We start from the raw sequence: 23655 nt of genomic DNA, 5'->3' as shown, positions 1-23655 counted from the left end.
AGCCAAATATATTTCCAAATATGTGAGAAAAATTCTAATTTCACTTTGACTGTAAAAATAGAAGTTCTCTGTTACCGCCTAGCTGTTTATAGGTGAATATAAGGCAAGGTGCATCATGTCTGTCTTCGTTGTCGTGTTTCCAGGTGATGAAGTGTTGCAGTGGAATGGAAAGTCGTTGCCAGGAGCAACCAAGAAAGAAGTGTACAACATCATTCTTGAATCCAAGGCCGAGCCTCTAGTGGAGATTGTTGTTTCCAGACCTATCGGGTAAAATTAGCGTTATTAATAAATCATAATTATCGTTAAACTACGTAGCTTTGACTTTGTTTCTCTGACGGATGCTGTTGATATGTTTCCCTCCTTTATCTAAAAGCTCTATCCACCGAATTATGTCCAAAAACTTCTTGAGAAAAGTGTATAGAGCGTATCAGTAAGTAGAGCTGATTTAATGGGTGGAGCCCCTTGTCCACACGTCTTCCCTGAAATCCTGCTGATCCAAGAGAAAAATCCCTTTTTCCAGATGTTTTTTATCCTCTACTATCCACCATGTTAATATGTAAACATGTATTTGATTGACGTCTTCTGGGGTTTCTCCTGCATTGAGGAATTTTTGAAGCCCCCTAAGGAGGTTTTAGACAGGACTAATGAAAGTCACCAATACAAAAAGATAAAAGCTGAAAATAATAACTTTTCAAGCTGTTTTGTTAATTGAGGATTCATTTACTTAACCCTTTACGCTTCAGTGCGTAGTAGGTGTACCGCCGGCGGTACACCTACTAATTTGCATAGGAAGTTCAAGAATGTCCGACGGCTGCAAACCCGATTATACAAACACTATACGCCGATGGAAAGCTTAGATTCTCATGAATCCGCCGGTATAAACCACTTTCAGATGTGATTACTACGGCGGGTGAGAAAAACACATTTGTCCGACAAAAACAAATATTCATCCATCCGTTCTCTATACACGGCTTCAAAGCACACAGCGCAACTCACATTTCCGGGTTTATTATTACACACAGAAAAAAAGATTCCACAAAAAACGGCCATAATCCAACCTTTTACATCCAGACAACACAAGCCAGTAAACTATTTTGTCCAAAACATGTCCTGAAGTCGGTATAAAATCCCCAAATCGGTCGTTTTCAAGGAAATGCACCTCGCGATGTGCGTCCAATATTCCCTGTATTTTTCGTCATTTTTTTATTTAAAAATAGAATATTAGCGATTTTTTGTACTGAAAACGGCTGGAATTGACTGAAGCTTAAAGGGTTAAACGTAACAGGCAATTTTATTGGATAAATGGTTAGAAATATCCGCAGCACGAGGATTGAGGCTTGCTTGCTGTCATAATGTGGAGTCACCTCTAAAAGCAGGAAAAACCCTTACTTCTTTTGTGCAGCTGCTTATTGCTCTTTCATCTTTTAAAGATGAATGTCCACTTGGTGTAATATATTAATATAGTGTGAAATGGGCACCATGACAACGTCTTGTGTAATGCTTAATCTGAATTCTCAGTGACTCTCTTTTCCTTTTTACAGAGACATCCCAAGAATCCCAGCGTCCCCTCACCCACCTCTAGAATCCAGTAAGTGTTTATATATGGATGTTATCACCATGTGTTGTTATTTTTATTATCAGTATTATTTTATTTAAACTTGATTTAACTAGAGTAAACTGCCACTGAGATTAGGATAGGATGAGTCACTAATAGCGTCACAGTTGTCCTGCAGAGCACAACATTTTTTGTATTTTACAGAATGTTGTTAAAGAAAACTATATAGTTTTGACAACTTTTTTTGATCAGACATCTAGAATAAAGTGATTGTGATGAAGTGTCATGATTGTAAGGTTATATTTGTCTAAGTGGAATAGCTCAAGGCTTCTAAAAGCTAAAAAATCCTCTGATTCTTCTGATTGTTTTTGTTTTCTAGTTTTAGGCTCTGATTAGTGGTGATTTATTTCTGCCACATTTTCAGTTTATTCACAGTGACAGGTGTTTGATGTTATTTTATGTATGTATGTAAATGCTATAATAGGTGGTATCAACAAGCATTTATTCTGTATTAAAGCAGTCTATACTAATTTTACTTTAAATTGTACTTTAATTTCAAATGTAGGAGTTCGGTAGTGTTTCTGTGAATCATATATTCTAAATGTTGTTAATCTTTCACCCCTCAGCGGGCTCCAGTTCCTTTGAGTCTCAGAAGATGGACCGTCCCTCCATATCGGTGATGTCCCCGACCAGCCCCGGGACCCTCAGAGACCTTCCTCTGGTCCTTCCCGGACAGCTCTCTGTGAGTAATCTGCTGTCTTTACTCTTTATTATCCACCACACTGTGAAATCAAAGAATAGACAAAAAAATACAACGATAAAATGAAGTAAAATGGATTAACATGAGATCCCAGACAGTGGGATCAACTGCATGTGGTTCATGTGAAGTGAGAAGAGGCTGAACTGTCTCTGTTTCAGGTAAAGCTGTGGTACGACAAAGTGGGTCATCAGCTGATCGTCAATGTTCTTCAAGCCATAGACCTGCCGGCCCGACCGGATGGGCGACCGAGGAATCCCTACGTCAAGATGTACTTCCTGCCTGACCGGAGGTGAGGTCGCTGTGTTTGTCTATCATCTGTAGCTGCTGGTTTGAAGCTTTGTCATTTATCTCCCTGTTTTCTATTCTATACTCTAACCTCTACGTTCCAGCGATAAGAGCAAACGACGGACTAAAACGGTGAAGAAGAGCGCAGAGCCCAAGTGGAACCAGACCTTCCTTTATTCCCACGTTCACCGACGGGACTTCAGAGAGCGAATGCTGGAGATCACTGTGTGGGATCAACCCCGAGTCCAGGAGGAGGAGAGTGAGTTCCTGGGAGAGGTGGGTCACGTATCACTGCCCTAATATTGTTTTTACAGGCGGAATTTCAAACAGAGTGACAGTCTGTGATATTGTTAATCAGGCAAGATCATTGCATAGTAAATTTGATTTTAAATGAACACTTTACCCATTATGACTCATCAAAAACATGGTGTTACAAATTTGTTAAAAATCACAAGTTGAAAGCCTCAAACCTGGCTTCAATCTCAGCAGTCAATCAATCAAAAGGTTTTCTTTGTCATATTGTTGGATTTTTTCTTGATGGAACCGCATGTTGTGTTCTAGATGAGTAGTTCTTGAACTGTCTGAAATTTTAGCATCTTGTAATGTTGTTGTTTTGTTTTTTTTAGATTTTATAAGGTTAATCGACTTGTTGTTCGGTCTATACGATATCAGAAAATCTGAAAAAATGTTAATCAGTGTTTCTCAAAGCCAAAGATGATTTCTCATGAGGTCTTGTTTTGTCCTCAACCCAAAGGTATTCGGTTTACTGTCCTAGAGGTAACCAAAAAACAGAAAATATTCACATTTAAGAAGCTGGAATCAGACAATTTAGACTTTTTTTTTTCTCAAATCGATTAATCACTTATCAAAATCAATTAACTTATATGTCGTTTCGTCTATGAAATGTCAGAAGTTGTGAAACATTTTCAAAATTCAAGATGATATTTGAAAGGTCTTGTTTTGTCCACTGCCCAGATAAATTCTGTCATAGAGGAGGATATAAACCAAAAAAATATTCACATTTAAGAAGCTGGAATCAGAGAATTTAAGCTTTTTTCTTAGAACATGTTGTTTATTTAATCTATTTGTCACTCATCAAAATCAATTAATGGATTAATCCGTTGGTCTGGTGGTTGGTAAAATCTCAGAAAATAAAAGTCTCTGAATTTTTGTCACACAGCTGTCAGTCACACCTGAATTAGTCTGTATTTTCACAGTTGCACCAAGAACTGCAAAATATTGTGCCGTTTACAGAATCTGGTTGGAGCAAATGGTTTCTTTTTGTTGATTTTTAAAAAAAAACAGATATTTAGAATAGCGGAAAATTCTGATTGTAAGGTTAGATTTGGCTACATTTTCTGATGGAGTAGTTCACGACCCATCAGAAAGGGGACGTTTACCGTTTTTAGCTCTGGTTGATGGCGTAATTTTGGCAATTTTGTAAATACAACACATCTTTCAGACCTGGTTTCAGATGGTTAAAATATCTTTGTCGTAGTATGTTTTGATGCACAAAGCTCTAGAAACTGCATTAAACTTATGGTTGGATTGAAGTGGTTCCACGTCAGATCCACTGCTCAGTTTCTGTCAAGCCCCCCGATCTGCCACTGCTCCCCTCTGTGTCCTCTCAGATCCTGATCGTGCTGGAGACGGCCTTGTTGGACGACATTCCTCACTGGTATAAACTGCAGACCCATGACGTGTCCTCCATCCCTCTGCCTCAGCCATCGCCGTACCTCCCTCGAAGACATGGAGGCCACGGAGACAGTCCCAGCAAGAAGCTGCAGAGTACGTTTACACTGTTAACCTGCTGGATGTCTGAGTGTCTGTTCTAACCTTCCTGTGCTCAGCTCTCTTCTCTTTCTGTGTCTCTCAGCGTTGAAGCTAACAAACAGAACCTCTCGACCTTAACCCTGTGTTGTGTGTGTCTGTGTGTGCGTGTGCAGGGTCCCATCGCATCATTGATACAGAGTTTGATGATGGTTTGGTAGTAGTGACTAAAGGTGGGTGGGGGGCATGGTTACTGAGCATCTTCTCATAGTAGTAGCAGCCTGTAGGCGCCCAGCACTGGGTGAGAGAGCATCTTCTCGCATCTTCCATCTATTTATTTGTATTTTAAGCTAAAAGTTTTGCTGTGAATCAGATCAGCAAATCCTCCAAATACTTTCTCATGATGCTGCTGCTGGACTGCACATTTTGAATCGTGCAGCTGCGGTTTCTCCTCCTCTGCTGGGCCGTAGAAACACAGAAACACCGAGTGCATGTTAGACTGTAGAGCTGCAGTAGTTCACTCTCATTTCACTCAGTCCTCTGCCGATCTCCTGCATGCTTCCAGTCCTGTCCTTCACCGGAAAGGACACCGAACATGTGCGGTGGAAGATGGATTTGTGTTTTTCTTGACAGTAGAGTCACTACAACTGCTTTGCTGTTTGACTGTTTCTGCTGTGGCCTCAGCACCAGTTTAAATATTCACCCAGATTTGTGGTTTGTTTTGGCCTTTTCAAATGCCAGATGGGTTTGTGACTAAGAAAGTGAACACAATCAGGAAATTATTCATAATTTCAACAATTCAACATCTTTTCCATTGTTGATTAATCCTTCAATTCTATTATTGATTAACTCTGAATTTCTGGCAATGTGTTTTTTTCACTTTCACATTTTTACTTACTGTGGGCTCATTTGTTACTCCATTGTACTTCTATGGAAACAGCACTACCATGAAGAAGTGGAGAGAACCTTTGTCCCAAATAACAGCATTATAATGTCTTCAACTGTTCAAAATAAAAATGAAAGGGAAATTTCTTTGTTTAAAATAGATAAAGGAAACAACATGTAAAACATTCTTCCAAGTGTCCACAGCCGTTACAAATACTGGAAAAAATGTTAACTCTACATACGATAGACATTTTACCTTTTACATTTTGAATTTGTTTCCATCCTTGTCTCCTCTCTGCTCTGTGTAAACACAGCCTGCAGTTCAGCTGAAAGGTACCTCAGTTTTTCTCTGTTCTCCACAGTTGAGTCCCCAGTCGCATTATGGATGTGCTATGGAGCTACGAATTTTAGTTTTTTAAACAATCTTGCAACTTTGAAAGAGCCTAATTTAGATTTTTGATTCCCTTAATTCTGTTTTTATAATTCATGAATTAATTTATTCAGATAAATGGTGTAATTGTGGCGATTTTGTAAATATAAACATGCCTTGTAAACCCACCGGGGGATTTTGGGTTTCACATTAAGTTATTACAGGTTCTGTAAATCTGAATCTTTTTTTCTGGATCATGTGGCTTTATGGATTTATAATGTATGTGTTAATGTCTGATTCCCATCTGGCATTCTGTGGGGTTAAAACAGGCCCTTGCTGACCTCAGGTCTGACAGAGACACTGCAGAAACAGTCACACGAGCAGCTGATCCTGTTTGCTCGCTGCTCATCTGCCTGTAAAACATCCAGATGTGATATTTTACAGTCTTTAAGAGAATGGCATCTGTGATGGTAGTGAACAGCTCAACAACTGCTGCATCTTCATTGAAGGACACACAACTAACGCCTGGATGTGTGTTTTCCACGTGTGTCCTATCCACACGGTGTTTGTGTGAATGTGTGTGGTTATTTGTGTAGGTGCAGAGCGAAACTCTAGAGAACGGGAGCGCGGCAGCATGTTAGCGGTTCCCGAGCAGCAGCGGCCCGTCCAGCACCGATCGCGCTCGGTGTCTCCTCACCGCGAGGACTCCTGCAGGGCTCGGTCTCGACCTGCTCACGTACCAATGCAAAGGTGAGATCATCAGCCAGCATTAACCGTCAGTGGAGAGTGTTTCTGTGAAGCAGGACAGTCTAATGAAATCATCAGGGGTGGATTGTTCTCTTCATACTCTGAACTTGGAGCAGTTTCTGGGCGTTTTTTGTTTGTTTGTTTTTGCATATTTTCACTTGCATTTCTTTTTACTTCCATATAGTCCTGCACCTCTATGGAAACAGAAAAAAACATGGATAGGAGGAGAAGGAACTCAGAAATGTCTTCTGTGAAATGTTACACAGTTAAAATGCCCTAAATCATGAAAAACACTCATTTGATGTTCTTTATTTCTTCAGAAGTTTGGATGAGATCCACCAGAACCGCCACCATTCCCCGTCCCTCTACCACGAGCCTCACCTGGAACACCAGCGCTCAGGTGACTCGGACTACGAGTACTCTGAGGACAGGTAAGCTGTTGGTGGGATCTACGGGGGTGTTTAAGGTCAATGCTGTGTTGTTAAAGAGCCCATATTCTGATTTTGGGGGATTCTCCTCTTTCCTCCATGTGTTCTTTAGTTGTTTTTTGTATATTTTAAAGGTCTACAAACTTCTAAAATCAAATCAGAGGAGTTTTTCTCTCCCTCAGAAAACTCCCTGAACCCTTCTTTGCCTTAAACACTTGGTTTGGAGTCCAGATATTTTGAAAGAAGTCTGATATTTGGACATTTCTCTTGTCAGAAAGTGTTGAAACCATATAAGCTGTAAACCACTGGATAACTTTATTTTCGAGGCTACTTTTAAAGGTGTCGTTTCTGTTTTAATAAGGCCTCATGCTCTACTACATTGATGTAATATATTTAGAATGTGTTATATTCTTGTTAATTTCAGTAACAGAGTAAAAATTTACATGATTTCTAAAAATCATCCTCAAACACAGAAATGTATATGTTTCAAAGTGCAGAAAAATTTGGAAATGAGCTTTAAGCATCCAGATCCTTATAAATAAATTAAAATAAATAAGCTATCATTGATGTAAAAAGGTGCGTCATGCACAGTTGAAGAGTCCTACGTCAAACAGAAAACACAAAAGAGGACAGAACCATATATCATGACGCTGTGTATGAAAAGTTTATCTACAGGAGAATAAATATTCTAATAGAGCACCTGAGAGCCTTACAGCCTTATATACCATTATATTTTTAATTGTTGCCTGGTTCCTGAATTCTGGGTTTTCCTTTGCATAAATAAAGACATTTCCACCCTAAACTAAGTCAGAAAATGAAGAAATTGGTGAATAAAAAGTCATCAGCATGCACGAGATGAAAACAGCGTTGCTCCAGACCAGCTTTTTAGAAATAATCTCCTTCCATATTAACAGGCTGGAAGCTCATATCACATGACCATATTCAGAGAAGAACATGTGATACCAGGACCAGGAAGTGAATGTTGGTGTCATCAGTTCCTAAACTTTCGACACTACAAACTGCATTTCTGAAAATCTTTGAAGGTTTTCTGTGACCTAAAACTGCATTTGCCAGGGAACAAATGACCAAATTGCATCAAAAATGACCCCTGTACATGTGGACAAGACCTCAGACTTCTGCAAGTATTCGAGGTCCGCTCAAGTGTTTGACGCTCCAAATTGTCTGGACTCACAAATGTTGTGTTTGCTGTGAGAAATATAAAAATATAATATTATTCTAAATTGTAAAGTAAACGTGTTCTAGTAGACCCCACAAAATGAAATCATTGACCTTTAACTGTGTAGCATATGGGCTCTTTGAAAACAAGATGCATCCATGCAGCAGCTCTGGTCTTCATCATACCTAAATAAAATAATTGACATGTTAATATTTACTTGCATTTGTACAAGTTTCGGTTTATCATTGTGTGTAATGTGTTCTGCCAAACTAATTTCTACTAATACTACTAACAGTGTGAGTTATTTCATTCTCTGCTGTTGAATTTAGACTTTAAAAGTTCAGATTTATGATTTCCTGGTTTTCTGTTCATTCATAAATTCACTTTGCCTGTCTGAGTTGCCATCCTCTTCTGTTGTGTTGTTTTTCATCCGTTCACCCATCGTCATGGCAATGACAGTGAGGTCCTGGAGATGCACAGGTCTGTCCGGGGCGGGAGTGCCGAGTGCCTGCACACAAACAGGTAAAGGAAAAAAAAGACAAAAACTGAAAAAGACGACCAGCATTCAGCTTTATTTTGATAGTTGTCATCATTTCCATCCTCACTATGCTTTAACAACTCCATCTTAACACGTGTACAGTTGATATTTTCAGTGTTGATTATCTTGCATGATCACAAAATCAGTGTCAAGTAGCATCAATTCATATCCAACTAACAGCAGCCTCATGAAAACACACTGCAGATCGCTGTGCGAGGGGATTAGAGACACGCTCGCTGCCTGACCTCAAACAAGCTTTTTGATTCATTTCCTTTATTTATTTTTCCTGCCTCGGTTTGTGTTCTCTCTCAGCAGTTGTGTTTGTTTTTTCTTGTCTTCCTTTTTTACGTGCATGATGTCCACTCTGTACAACCAGGGGCGTAGGTAGATACAACAACACACTGCCCCCCAAAATGCCCCTGTTAGTAAACGGTATCCATAAAGACATTTACAGGTAAGCGTGAAAGGCAGTCCTGCGTCCTTCTCTGTGCTTATCCAGCTTTCCCATCTGTGGAGCTGGTGGGACATTTAGTTGCAGAAGCGCAATAAATGCCCACATGTCTGCCGAAAAGCTGTGCTGCTTGTGCTTGTTTTGGAGTGTTTGTCTTGGTGCCGCTTTAGCTACACAATATGTTGCTTTTCCCCTCTGTATTATACAATCCTAGGACCATGCTGCTGATGTCATAGGTTGGAGCCCCATCAAGCACAAATCACATCTAGTGCCGTTTTTCAGAACATATCTGATTGATTTTACATATGCAGGTTAGCAGAGGAAGTCAGCGGTGCAGTTAGGAGAACGATGCCCTCTGAATTTTAGTTCCAATCACTAACCGCATTATTAGATAAAACACAAGAACAACACGGGCGCCCAAAAACTCACACTTTTTTTCATGTGCTGACGTAACAGCACAAGGCTCTTCTAATCATCAGTTAGCCTTTCAACACCATTAGCTAACACAATGTAGCATTAGAGCACAGGAGTGATGGTTGCTGGAAATGTTCCTCTGTAACTCTATGGAATTATTCCATTAAAAATCAGCTAAAACAGTCATTTCACACATTAACAATGTCTAGACTGCATTTTTGATTAATTTAATGTTATCTCCACTGAAAAAACTGATTTTCTTTCAAAATAAGGACATTTCGAAGTGACCCCAAACTTTTCAATGGTAGTGTATTGTCAAAAGTTGTTTTTAAAAAGACATTCTTTTTAATACAGTGCAGTTGTGTGCATTTGTTGCTTTCTCACCACATGCCGCTTTAGATCTGTAGATTGTGTTACATAATCTGCATTACATGCAATCCCCCTACGTATATATATATATGAACACATGGGATGCTCTTGCATAATAAGTTCATGTCATGTGTTCATTTGCTGTGCGTGGTGTTTTCTGGTGATCCAAAAGCCACCCAAGCTTTCACCTGAACTGTTAAATAATGAAACCATATTTTATGTTTTTATGTAAATGCTATTCTTTATCCGCCTTGCTCAGCTTCATATTGTGTTTTTCCCTTCCCTTATTATGTTGCTGCTTTTTTCTGTCAGTTGCATGTGTCATTTTTGTTTTCCTTTGCCTCCCTGTGCATGCTGTGGGCGGGTCTTCTGGCATCCAGCTCCACCCTCCCTGCATGTCTAAAGAACAAACCGCCCCACAGGCAGGAGGGCGGCAGCACTTTGCCTCGTAGCATCCTGACGCACCGAGTGCTCAGGTTCACTGATGAGGTTACGGTTAGGTAAGAAACTCCTCAATCGCCCCCCAGAACCTTTTTCTTTTCCCGGTCAGGTTTGCAGAGCAGAGGCTTAAGCATGTGCTGGCAGAAGCAGAGCTTTAAAACCCAAGCTCCTGAGCTTTTGTTTCCGTCCGTGTGAGGCCGAAAACATTATGTGCAAAGTCATGCGATGGCACAGAGCCACCATCTGTTGCCGCAAAGCAGCATGACGTGACGCAGGACAAACGCAGGGGAGAGTAAAACCGCTTTCAGACATGAGATACGTAACATCGCTGCTTCATCAGTGTGCTAAAGTGACAACATTCTGTTATTCAGGCATTAACGTTCCTCATGGCTTCATACAGCCATACCCACCACAGTGACAGAGTAATGTATAATAGGAGATAGATAGATAGATAGATAGATAGATAGATACTTTATAATGCAATAATAAGCAAAAGACTGAATCTAAACTAACAGCAGCTAATCAAACTCCCCAAGTAACCACACTATACAAAACAACGCTCACAAAAACACAACAGTTTGCAATAATAGTTTTTGGTTTCTGTCAATTTCTAATTAAATTATGTTAAACAAACTACATTAATTTTGTTAAATTATCTTTTCCTCTACAAATCATTTTTAATGATGTTTCGCTTCAACCCAAGTTTTCCAGTTGATTACTCATGAAAATGAAGTTGTTCTAACTAATGATTCCACGTTATTTAATAAAAACCACTTCACTTGACACATTTTTAAAAAGAGTTTTTCCTGTATTAACTAGTTAAGGGAGGGAGCTTCAAATCCTTTACTCAAGGTGAAGAAAAATTAAGTTATTAAGACAAATTCATGAAGTTAGCACCATTTTTAAATAATTAAAATCAATTGAAGTGGATACCAACATTAAACTGATAGAATTATTAAAGTTATTATGTCAGTGTTTGTAACTTTAAAGTTTTATCTAAACAGGTAAATTATTAAGATTTTTTATATATTTAAAAACAAATCCTGCAAAAATGCACTTAATTAAGTGGTGAGAATACATCTCTTAATTTTCTTTTTAGTTTATTTAGGATCTTCTCACAATTTGTTCATATGTGATGATAATCTAATCACTACTTCTCAGATTAATGAGACACCAATAATAAATGTTTAATTTATTGCTTCCAGCTTTTTGTAGGAATTTTTCTTCTGACTTGATCCAACAAATCTCTTTTTTGAGTGTATCTGATCAGCCTTTTGGCTGAAAGTTATATTATTCTTAAAGTTATAATATTTTCTATTATTTTCTATCATTTTTATGACGTTTTCTGTGGTTTGAAGAAGTAAAACAATCGTGAAAATCTGTCTGTGTTGCAGAAATAAATATGTTTTTATATATGAACTTATATCCTGCAGTATATACAAAAATTAGGGTAAAGGTTTACATAAAGACTTCTAATTAAATCGAAATAACAAGCTACAATGAGTTCAAGGAATTTGCTTTTCTGTTTTTTGAAGCCGTCTTAACTTTTTAAAATTGTTCAGACATGTTAAGTTAATTTAATTTTAGCCGATTTCATAAAGTTATCTGCGAAAAGGTAAACCTTTTTTTAGTGGTTTGAATGGTCCCTTGAGTTACTTTTTAGAATGAATTTAGAGTCTGTACTGTTTATTGGTGTGTTATTATGCATTATACATTACTTGATGTATCACAAATATCGTCAGTTGGAATGGAATCTTAATGAAGCTGTGAAGAACTTTAAAAGTGACATTCTTTCAACCTTTACTTAAATCTCGAGGAATTATTGAAGCCATACCCCTATTTACTATGATGTTGAGAGTACAGTTAATAAATTAGAAAGGCAAAAACCAGCAAAAAATCAAAAAACAGAATCCAGTTAAAAGCAGGTAATTTTCCAGGTTTGTGCAGCACTAAAATTAAAAGCAATTTGACTGAGTTCAGTGTACGCATGCAGGACTTAAAGCTTTAACCCAGCGCTTGAATAAGACTGATTTTGATGCCTTTGGGACCAGTTTAATAAATAAGTTACAGTTGGGAACAAAAGTTTACGTGCACTCATAAAGACCACATAAACTGTGGCAGTCTTGAGCTTCCAGTGACTCTCGAAGGTCTTCTGGAAATATGACAAAAGTATACACACAGCAACTGGATTTATCAGTTTTAGTGATTTAGAAAGCTGTGTTAATCAGATTTTCTTAGTGGCTCAGCCTCTAGAAAATTAGAAAAATTGAACATGCCTCACTTATTCTCTTCCTGCTAAACATGGGAAAAGTGTTTGTGTTTCATATGTCTGTGTGTTTTTATGTATCACAATGGCGTCTCTTTAACAAACCGATGAAGCAGCGATGTTTCATGTCTCATGTCTGAAAGCAGCTTTAAATGTGCCGACCGGCTGCTCTGCTCTCCTCCCTCAAACCGTCCCCTCTCCCACTTAGACCTGGTTCCCATGGCAACCTCCCATCCGAGTGGTCTCAGTGTTTGGCCGTGAGGAGTGACTGGCTATGATAAATGGAGATGGAGCGTCAGAGCCATTACATGTTACTGCACTATCTGATGGCCTCCTTCTTTCTCTCTTTGTCTCCTCCTTTTTTTTTCTTCATTTCCTTGTCTTTGCTCTTCTTTTGTCTGCCTCCCACTCATCCCTCCTTCTTTTTGTTCTTCGACGCCTCTCCTCGCATCCTCTGTCCTCGTACATCTTGTCTCCATCTCTGTCTCTGCCTTTGTTTTTTCCTCTCTCTGCTGCCATGTTGTGGCGGTGCAGCGACCTGCAGCCGTCGTTGGACAGAGTGAGGAGTGCCAGCACTACATGTCTGAGACCAGACTCCAACTTTCACTCCCCTGACAGAGACAGGTATCAAGAGAAAGTGAATTTAACTGATTTTATTTTAAAAGGTGAATCCAGAAAAACTGCTCTGAGGCTTTCAGATTGTTTTCTATTGGACTGCATGACTGGATCATTCAACATTTTAGGATGCTGCATGTCTTCACTCCAGTTCATGTCATGTGTCCCGTTCATCATTACACACTTTCACAAAAACATCTAACTGCTGTACAGAAGTGAACACCACCTATCTCATTATTTTTATTTTTAAAAGCAGAATATTAACCTACAGTGTTCAACACTGTAAGTTTCACCAGTAATCATGACACATGAGATTCTAGATCCCAGGAAGTGAGTGCAGCTTTCAGTTTATTGGAAATACTCTTCTTCGTAAGACTCAAATACAAAGACTGATTCCCTTTTCGTGTCTATATGCTAAATAATAATGTGCCTATAAAATATTCAGAATAATGGCCAAGTTAATTGAGCTTTTTGACGAGAATTTACCAGAAAAGACTATTTTGTGTCAAATTGAAAACAGATTTGTAGAAAGTAGTTAAAAATAACTGATTAGTCACTTTTAAAATGACTGACCAGTCAATCTAAAGTGAATCTAAGGAGTGAATACCCCCAAAAATGTACAAATAGTAGAGTCTTTCATGTCAAAATGGAAACATAAGGCATAAAATAGTTGCACCAAGAAGCTCAGAATTCTTTTTTTTCACAGAATGTAGTTTGTCCAAACAGCCTAATTTAGGACATATTTAATGAGACGTAGAGTAAAAGGCTCTGCTGACATGTCATGATTTTAGTGTTGAAGTTTTCCAAGTAGTTCAAGGACTGTCGGAAAGTTGAAAATTCAAAGATTCTTTCTGATTTCCTGATCTGTGGCCCTGATATATAGTGTAATTTTGATGATGGTTTTGATTTGATGGTTTTGGTTTCCAGATGGTTAAAAGAAGAAAAAATAGTAACGACATTCCCCAGACATTAGAGTTGAAGGTTTTAACTCTCAGGAAGGAAGCGTATTTCCCCAAATGCAAACTAAATGCTAAATGGTATTATCTATGTAAAATTTTAATGTGTCACTCATGGCTAGTAGGTCACATCTCTGTGAATCTTTGAACTTGAAGTATGTCATGAAGTTTAAAGAAAATTCACAGCCTTCACTGTCCCTTCACTCACTAACATCCTCTCCTGGGATGCTCCTCCTCCTGCACCTCCTCCCCTCCAGGTCCTCCAACTCTTTGCCCCGCAAGACTCCCCCAAGCCCCGAGATCATAGTAGAACATGTGGCCCCTGAAGAAGACAGGTATACCAGGCCTGCCCCCCTACTGCCATCCCCTCTGCTTGCTTGTTGATACAGTGCTTACAAAAAGCATTCATCCCTCTTGGAAATTTTCTTCTTTTATTACATTTAAGATTGAATCATGGTCAATATTATTTAGATATTTTTATTTCTCATCAGAGTGAAAGCAGATTTCTACAAAGTAATCTCAATTATTAGCATATTAAATGTAAAATATGTGATGTAAAGTATTCATCCCCTTTTAAGGGACTCACCTACTTTGAGTTTGTCCAATTAAGTCACTTTTCCATTAGCACCTGCTCGGCTCGGCTCGACTCGGTTTCTGAGGTTTTCCATTAGGACGTAGTACCTGGTACCAGCTACTATTTTAGTACCTACTCGTCCGGAGTTCCAAGCGAGCTGATTCGAGCCGATAATGTGCCGTCTACAGAGTGCAGGCCACTGATTGGACAGAGGGTGACGACACACGAGAGCGACTCCTTCACGAAAGCCAAATCCGCCATTTTTTTTTTTAGAAAACTGGCAACAGCGACGATGTGGCACAGGTGCAGGTATACCATCACCTCGAAGTCCTCCATTGTTGTGTTGCGTTTGTGTCGCACACAAATGACGATGAGGGACTTACGAGGCCACCGTGCTATGACAACTGTACCCACAATGAGGTGATACTCAGTTGTAATGGAAAACGACCTAAACCGAATCGAATGGAGTAGAGTCGAGTCGAGTAGGTGCTAATGGAAAAGCGCCATTAGTGAAATGGAAGTCATATGATTGCTGGAAATGTGTCTCAGTGATTGTAGTATAAAGAAGGCAGTATCTGGAAGGTGAATTTGTACTTCTGGATATGACTACACAAAATTAATTTGACCATGATTCAATGTTGAAAAGCAATAAAAGGGGAAGACTTCCAAGTGGGGTGAACACTTTTTATATGGCACTGTATCGTCCTTTGAAGTCTCGACCTGTAGTTGATCTGGATCACAGATCTCGTGATTCGCACCATTTCCTTCCCTTTTCCTGTAAATATTTGTGCTGGAAAGCTGTGCAATCCCTCGTTTATTCTGCTGCTCCTGCTTCTCTGCTGAGTTCTGAATTTCACCATTCTTTGCTGTAGCATTAAAAACGTCACATGCAGTGATCAGATATGTTGCATTTACTAAAGATGAAAACCAAAGTCTCAGTGTGAGCCTTTTACGTTACTTCCAAACGATCAAACTAAGATATTCATTGTTGCCATTCTGTGAGTCCATTTTCCACATCGTGTTTGTTTTTGTTCCCTTCTCTTTCTGTGGCTGCTGTTTGCCAAAACAGGCAGTGTAGCAATTCATCAAGTCCAGACTGTCACAGGGGCAGTAAGAAAAGCCTGGAGGGGGAGAGGTAAGATCGTTCATTCATTCACTCATTTATTCACTTTATTTCATCTCCTCTGATTCCTGTCATTCCTTCTCTCATCTCTGAACGGATCATATCTAACCATTAGTGCCTTTTTATCCATTCTGTAGTACTGATTTATTTTTGTCTTTTTACTTAGTACCTAGCATACAGTCTCCTCATGGCAGCAACGTATTAGCTATTATGATTTGATTGGTATTTCTGATTTGATTTTTGCACTTAATAAATCATGTTTAATGCTTTTTTCCCCACTATTCATTGAGGTTTTGTGACACTGAACAGATTTCTGTGTTGATGGAATTAAGCTCCATTCACAATAAAAAGCTACAGCCAGCAGCCAAATTATAATATCATAATAATTAGCCAGCAGATTTGTTTTTAAACAGTCCATATTCTGCTTTTTTGAGGTTATTTTCCTTTATAATATAGCTCTTTTATGCATATAAAAAGTCTGCAAACTTGCAAAAATCCATGGCTAAAGAAGTTTTTCTATACCACAGAAAATGTGACTCCTTATCTTTCTGAAATGCATCAGTTGAAGTTGAGGTTTTTCTTTTCTTTTTTCTTTCTTTTGGTTACTTATCCACATCGCCATCTCACCTATTTGCATAACGACTGGCTAGTGGGTAGTTTTGCCATGTCCTAAAACAAATAATGAGCAGTATTGAGGACAGTGAGTGAAGGTAGCACAGGATATGTGGAGAACGTAGAACTTTCCACTGTGTTTGGGCTCTGTGGATGGAAATCATGTAGAAATTATCCAGTTACAACTCTGTTAATGATGAATTATGAAGCTGTGGATGATGGAGAATCACCTGTGGACTAACTTCTGCCAACCTTGCAGATATGCAGAAAGCATGAATTTGCCTTGATTTTCTCTCTTGAGTCACTTCTGCTAGAGCTATGTCTCTCTGTCTATACTCACACCTCTGGGATTACAGTACATAACCAATATTATCTTGCTTTAGTCGGGCCCGCTGACCAATCAGAGCATGCTGGGCTTTTCAGGTTGGGAGCTTAAAGAGACAGGAACACATTTTTTAAACACTAAAGCATGTAAAAATATTCTAAAAAGTAAAATTATGAACCTGCAAAAGTGCAAAGTATGGACTCTTTAAAGTCTTCTGTTATTCTTGCAAACTGTTGCACTTATTCTGTAAAAAAAAAAAAAAAGAAAGAAAGAAAAGTATAAACTGTTTATTTCCATGGATATAGAACACATCAAATGATTTCTTGTCCGAGAATTGTTTTTCTACCTGGACTAAGTTACCAAACAATGTCTTGCTTCCAAAAACAAAATTCTAAACCAGGCTTTTTAAAAGCATTAAAATGTGTTTCTTTGGCTGCTGATTGTTGGGCTTTAAATGCAACACGTGGCATTCACTGTCTGCACACTTAACACCAAACACGACTTGTTGTATTATTTTCTTTTTTCTTCTCTAATTTTGCTGCCTTTTCTGTTGGTTTTATGCTTTGACTTCTTCACACGGTGTTACATTTTCATTTATTTTTATTTGCCGATGGCAGTCGTATCCAGCCCACCTCTATCCTGAGGGGCAGTCGAGGCCGAGGGGGTCCGCTGAGGCCATTTGGCCACACAGTGCTGTCAGGGTCCTGTCCAAACTCTCCACGACTGGACAGGTGCATGCTGTTGTCACTGCTGCTCCCCCATGTGCTGATTTTCTCTCTGACTGTAGTAGTACTAATGAAGTATTCCAAAATGATGTCAAGTCATTTTGGGATTCATACAGTGATACTCAGAGCTGCTGCCGTTGTTTTTCCTGTACTGATGATCCTTTCCTCTCCTAACTTTTACCTCCACTGCTGCCCATCAGTGTGCTGCTTCTGTGATTCAGTGTTGAGCTTCACTTGATGGATCCATTTATAGTAATATGTTTGTGTCTTTGTGTTGCTGTTTCTCAGAGCACACCCTCACGGCAGCCCCTCTCCTCCCACCGGGACGCCCTCATCAGGTCGCAGGGGTAGGCAGCTGCCACAGCTTCCTGCAAAGAGCAGCAGCATAGAGCAAGGTGTGTTCTGTTTACTGCATTATAGTCCAGTAAAAATTACATTCACGTATAGAAGGCCGAGCATCAAAGTGGCACTGTTACATGTTTAAATGCTAAACAGGAACCTTAATATAAATACAGCAACTTTTAGGACTTAATTAAATACTCACATACAAAAAAATACAAGTTTTGTCTGCTTTAGCTCTGTGTCTTTTGGTTAGAATAAAGCGAAACAGATTGTATTATATTGTAACACTCTGAATCCAAAGCCGTTTCTGAGTGATGTTTTTTGTTTTTTATTTGTTTTGTTTAGTTTTTTGGCTCCTGTCACCTTTTTGCTCACTTTGGGCTCATTTTTCACAACAATATAAAGTCCTATAAAATCCTGCATCTTTGTGGAAACAGAATTGATGAATTGGTTTTGATTATTCATTTTACAAATACTGGGGAAAAAATCACTATTAGTTTCTTCGATGGGTCGAAGAGTGCAAAACGTTGTTATTTTGTGCAATCTTTCTGTTGTAAAGTGAAGAAGAAGGTGATTTTGTGTAGTAACAGTTTCTGGCTCTGATTCATGGTGTAATGCTGACGATCTTTAAAAGACCTGCCAGTGGATTTGTGGGTTCAGAGAGTGAAACAGTTTAAGCAGGTGTTCTTAATGTGTGACTGAAAGCTGTGACTTACAGATTTTTTGGGTTCACTTCCTCCAAGACCATTTGTTGCCTCTTTTATCTTCCCCTTGCCTTTACATTGTATCTGTTGCTCTGTTTCGAAGGGCACTTAAATAACAAAGCAGCAGATAAAAAGAAATCTTTAAACAAAGATTCCCAGAGTTCCTGGGTCAAAATGCATTTTAAGATAAGCTTTTTTTTTTTTTGCTTATTTAGCTGTTTTCACCGCTAAACCAACTAAAGTGGTGCCTTAGTGTGCTGATGACAGGGGTTTTTGAATTATAATAATGTCTCTAAGCCAGATATAGATACTGCTTGTTCTCATGCTGACTGGGACCATCTCTGACCTTTCAGTCATCCATAAAGAAGCACATGATGTAGCACCAGTGCACATTATACTCCACCTAGTGTCTGGAACCAGAATCTGCTTCTCAGGATACAACAGACTATTAATCCTCTGAACTCCAAGCAGCTTCTCTTACGTTTTTCTTCACTGAGGCCTCATTTTTCACTGCAATATGAAGCCCTGCACCTCCATGGAAACAGAACAACCACAAAGAAGGAGAGAAAACTCTGAAATGTTTTCTATGCAGTATGACAGAAAAACAGAAATCCTAAAAACTGAAAAAAAACAGTCATTACATTTCTTTCATCTATTTGCCTTACTAGAACTGAAGACAGTCGACCTAAACACATACAACACTTTTACAAGTGTCCACAGTTGTAACCAACACTGGGGGAAAAATTGGTGATTCTACGTTGTCTCGACATTTAACCGTTATGGTCCCTGTCTGCTCTGTGTAAACACTGCCTGCAGTTCAGCCAAACAGTCCCTCAGTTTTCATCATGTGTCTGGTTGCAGCCGTAGAAGTCATGGATTCATGTACAGTTGTGATTAGAAACACTGATTTTTTCGTGTGTTTTCTTATTTTTTTGTAATGCACTGAATCTGGTTCAAGCCAGTGGCTTATTTTTGAGGATTTTGTTGAATGAGACATCTGGAAGGTGATAATTTTGATGAAATATCTCAGTTGGTTCATTTTCCTGACCGTACTGAACAACACATTCCAAGACTTTCAGAAAGTTGAAATCCAACAATTCCTTCCGTTTTTACATTTTCCTGCTTAAATAAAATGTGTTATTCTGACAATTTTCTGTAAGATAGCATACATTTTGAATCTTTGAAATATTATGATTTTAAGCTTAGATTTTGTTATTTTTTTTCAGTAAAACTGTACATCACAGATGAGTCGTTAAAGGATTGATGAAATGTTGGAAATCTGACTATTCTTTCTGCTTTTACAGTTTGTGATTTGATAATGCTGTGTTTATTTATTTATAAACAACAACCTCCAATAAACCTGCTAGTTGTCTTCAGGGTTCAGAAGGTTTACAAGCTGTACAAAAAAATATGTTGCTATCAGCTGGGATTCATTTAAATTCAGTTGCATGAAGAAAATAAAAAAGCAAACATTTTATTACTGTTAGATTTTAAATTGTATTGTGCTTAGATCTCATTCATTTTCCCAATGAAACGGTAGATCACAGATGAGTAGTTCACAGACTGACTAAAGTCTAAAATGTGACTCTTGTTTTGTTGTCACGTCTTACTCTGATAAATGGTTTATGTTTGGTGATTATTTAAAAATAACCTGCTTTAGAACCTGATGATGGGTTTGGGGGTTCAGAGGGTTAAAACACACTACTGCCACTCTTTTCTGTCTTCTGCTTTTTGCTTTTCTCTCTTAGTTCTTCTGTCTCATGCTGTTCTTCTGTCTCAGTCCTTACAGTTGAGGATCGAGCCCGACAGCTGCCGATGAAAGTACATTCCTACCGGCCTTCAGCCTCCCACGACCCTAAGCTGGACCTCAAGACCAAACGGGAGGTCAGCATCCGTCCCCTCCGATCACCTCATCCTCCTGAGCTTTGTAAATCATATCTATGTTCTTAGCAAAACTCACTCATTTTCTCCATGTCTTTGTCCGTAGATGTACGCAGAGCGGAGGCGTAGCAGTGACAACATGTCAGCCAGATCTTCGGACAGCGAATTGAGCGATGGGTCGGCGCTCTCCCGAGCCAGCAGTGCCTCTCACCTCAGCTACATATCGGTCCAATCCGAGCGGCCCGGAGGACGACTCAGGTCAGCCCTCGCTCTCTGTGGTTTCAGTTATAGTCATTTTTAATTCAGTTAAACCTTAACTCCTGTTTTATATGCATGCTAATTGCAGTGTCTTCTTCCTGCATGCTGCTCGATGCATGTTTCTCTGCATGCCCCTCTAAACACACACAAACACATGAACACAAACACTGAACGGTGGCAGATCCAAGTCGTTAGAGGAAGAGAAGAAGGACAGGAGGATCTCGTGGGGGGTGAACGGAGAGGAGGAGGAGGAGGAGGAGGACAGGAGGGGTTCTTCAGGAAAAAGGCAATTCTCAGAGGAGTTGAAGCGAAGGAGACACACAGTAGCAGGAGACACCAGGGAGTCCAGGTAAACAGCTCCAGGTCACTGATGGTGGTCCACAGTCTGAACAAATCCGCAAAGTGGCCTAATCTGTTCAAGGAAACCAAGCCAACAGTGACTTTTAATGGTTGTAGAGCATTTCTAAGTGATATCTGCAGGGAGGTTTTCTTCTTTCCTGCACTGTCCAAAGGGAGGTCAGAGGTCAAATGGTGCTCAGACTACTTTGAACATAAAATACAATTTTTTCATTTACATAAAATAAAATTTAATCTAATCAGACTATTCCTGGGTTTCTACATTATAAATATTGCACCTTATACTAAATGTCTGTGTAGATTCTCAGTCATTCGGTTCATGATCATTCTTGGAGCTTCAGTAGAAAGCAACTAGATTTCTCTTTTTGGTTCTTATTTTCAAGAATGTAACAGAAGCTTGTCGCATCACCTATACTAACAAAACAAAGTGACTTTTGACTTCTGCATTTTTTAACTTTTTAACTGTCTGAACCCCAAAAATCACCAGTGAGTTTGAAAGGCATGTTATATTTGAAAAATATCGCCAAAATTGGATCTTCCACTTTTCAACGGCCCTTCCACAAATCATTTTGGTAAGAAATTTTAAAAAAAAAGTAATAAAATAAATGTATTATGTCGAGCTACTATTTTTTCCAGTGTCGGTAACACCTGTGGAAACTTACAAAAATATTGTTCATGCCGATTCTATATTTTTTCAATTTTTGTAAAGTAAATAATTGTCTCTTTGTTGCAATATAGCTGTCATGCTCAATTTAAGAATTTTTTAGGCCAGGTTTCCGTCAAAAAGAAAAAAAAAAGATTTCAACCTGTGGGGATTTAAATTTTTTTTTAAAAATAGAAAACTAAACATGATTTGCAGTTTTGGCAACTTAACAGTAAAATTATAAAATCTGTAAATATATATTTTTAGATTTGGTCTTCATTATACATAGCGCACAATGCCACACTTCATTGTGTTAAATAGCATGTTTGGAAAAAAAAGAATGTAAAATGAATAAGTGATTATAATGACTGAGCCTGTATTTTGCTGCAAAAATGTAAATTGTTTGATCTGAAATCAACAACAGCAGCACTGAAAAAATTTACAAGAAGAAGAAACTAAACCAACAGAATCAAGCTCGACCGACCTGGAAAAAAATAATTGAAAAGCGGATGAAAAAAAAAAAACAATCACATCTTTCATGTGCGTCCATACCGACTGCGACTGACCAGCAGCAGTGAACTGACAGCGACAAATGACTCCATCACAGTGGTTCTCAGTGGAGCAGCTGCTGAAGTAGTGCAGCTTATTAAGTGCCAATGCACTGAAGGTCTTTACGGCCTCCCACAGCTCTATCCAAACACTGGGTTATAGAAGCAAACCCCCCAGTCTTTACACACTCTGTACAGTCAGAAGTGAGCTGCCTGTGTGATTTAAAAAAAAAAAATAGAGAGATCTATTTATTTTTTCATTAAAAACCAAACCTAATCACAGAACCAAAAGTATGTGGACAGAGGTGATAGCAATTTGCTTCAGTAACAGCAGCCAAACCTCTGAGAATACAGAAAATATGTTCTTGCATCTCAGTTTGCGTTCAGAGTTCACTTATTTGTTATTTAGGACCTAAAAATAAGCTTAGAAAAATATTTTTGGCAAAATTCTCTAAATTTAATCTGTTTTTAGACCTTAGATTTTTTTACACAAAAGTGTTTAAGGGTTCAATATCTCCAGAAATGTCATTGCCACAGCTCTAAAATGTGATGAAGACAGAGACAGAACTGCTTCCAGCAGATCCTAATGAATGAATGGCTTCAACAGAGGTCACCTTTTTAATTAGTGACCCTTGAAATGGAAAAAAAAAAATCCAAGCTTTAAAGTATCCATATTTCCGACTATGGGCACATTTGAAATTGTTTTGGACACAGATGACATTGCTCTCAGCAGATCCAAATGACTGATTGGTTTCAACAGTGGGCATATTTTTAATTATTGGCCATGGAAATGGAAAAATGTGCAAAATTTTAAAACAAGGATGGTATTGTGACTGTGGAAAGGTCCTGTAAGTGTATATATCTATATGCATGTCGCATATAGATGCATGTAGATCCATATTTCCTACCAAAAATACGGTCTTTTCCCTGTGTCAGCTATTGAATTAACGGGAAAGAGATATAAGGTTTCATCTGCAACATTCAGAGCTGCCTCAAGACTTATCTTAATGAAGCAAACAAGTCAAGCCCATTAAGACAGCCCTGTCCACATAATATAGTGTGATAAGTAGTATAAATACAAGCATGTCTCAATGATTTACTCTTCCTGGGTTTAAACTTCAGCTAGCAGCTTGCTAAATGCAGCTTGTTAGCTAAATACTAGCTAGCTTCTTGTTTTTCAGTGTTTGGAGGCAAAATATGAATGAAATGAAACGCAAAATAAATAAAGTAGCCCTTTGATGTAGTAAACTGATGCAGCTCACCTTGAGTCATATCAGTGTGGTGAAGCTTCACTTTCTGCTAGTTTGACTGATTTCAGATCCTCAAACAAACGCAGACAGTAGAGTCAGTCAGCATTTATAGAATCTGGTTAATTTCAGAAGAAACCGCTGTATTTTTTATTTTAAATTTAGGATTAGGGTATTACTTCAGGCCTCAGAGCAGGATATTAATATCTCTATTTAGTGGATATTCTCACATCTGCGTAGAACCCTCATTACATCTTCATTTATTACCTTGTTCTTCAACCTTTCCCCT

The 23655-nt window shown here is 38.7% G+C and overlaps 1 protein-coding gene across 1 annotated transcript in view; it reads left to right on the top strand.

The window, feature by feature from the left end:
- Window positions 1-23655, top strand: part of LOC110950661 (regulating synaptic membrane exocytosis protein 1-like) — a 92600-nt gene that overhangs the window by 56872 nt on the left and 12073 nt on the right. Inside the window, 18 exon segments of the mRNA XM_022193380.2 lie at window positions 144-267; window positions 1542-1588; window positions 2182-2297; window positions 2474-2604; window positions 2705-2876; window positions 4232-4388; window positions 4547-4603; window positions 6222-6375; window positions 6693-6803; window positions 8437-8499; window positions 8892-8969; window positions 12991-13080; window positions 14285-14362; window positions 15671-15736; window positions 17279-17392; window positions 17675-17781; window positions 20213-20316; window positions 20420-20571. Coding sequence (XP_022049072.2) covers window positions 144-267; window positions 1542-1588; window positions 2182-2297; window positions 2474-2604; window positions 2705-2876; window positions 4232-4388; window positions 4547-4603; window positions 6222-6375; window positions 6693-6803; window positions 8437-8499; window positions 8892-8969; window positions 12991-13080; window positions 14285-14362; window positions 15671-15736; window positions 17279-17392; window positions 17675-17781; window positions 20213-20316; window positions 20420-20571 — 1921 coding nt within the window.

The sequence above is a fragment of the Acanthochromis polyacanthus genome, chromosome 3 (assembly GCF_021347895.1).
Source record: "Acanthochromis polyacanthus isolate Apoly-LR-REF ecotype Palm Island chromosome 3, KAUST_Apoly_ChrSc, whole genome shotgun sequence".
NCBI classification, from domain to species: domain Eukaryota; kingdom Metazoa; phylum Chordata; class Actinopteri; family Pomacentridae; genus Acanthochromis; species Acanthochromis polyacanthus.
Note: the sequence above shows the minus strand (reverse complement) of the source record. Positions and strands in the feature narration are given on the sequence as shown.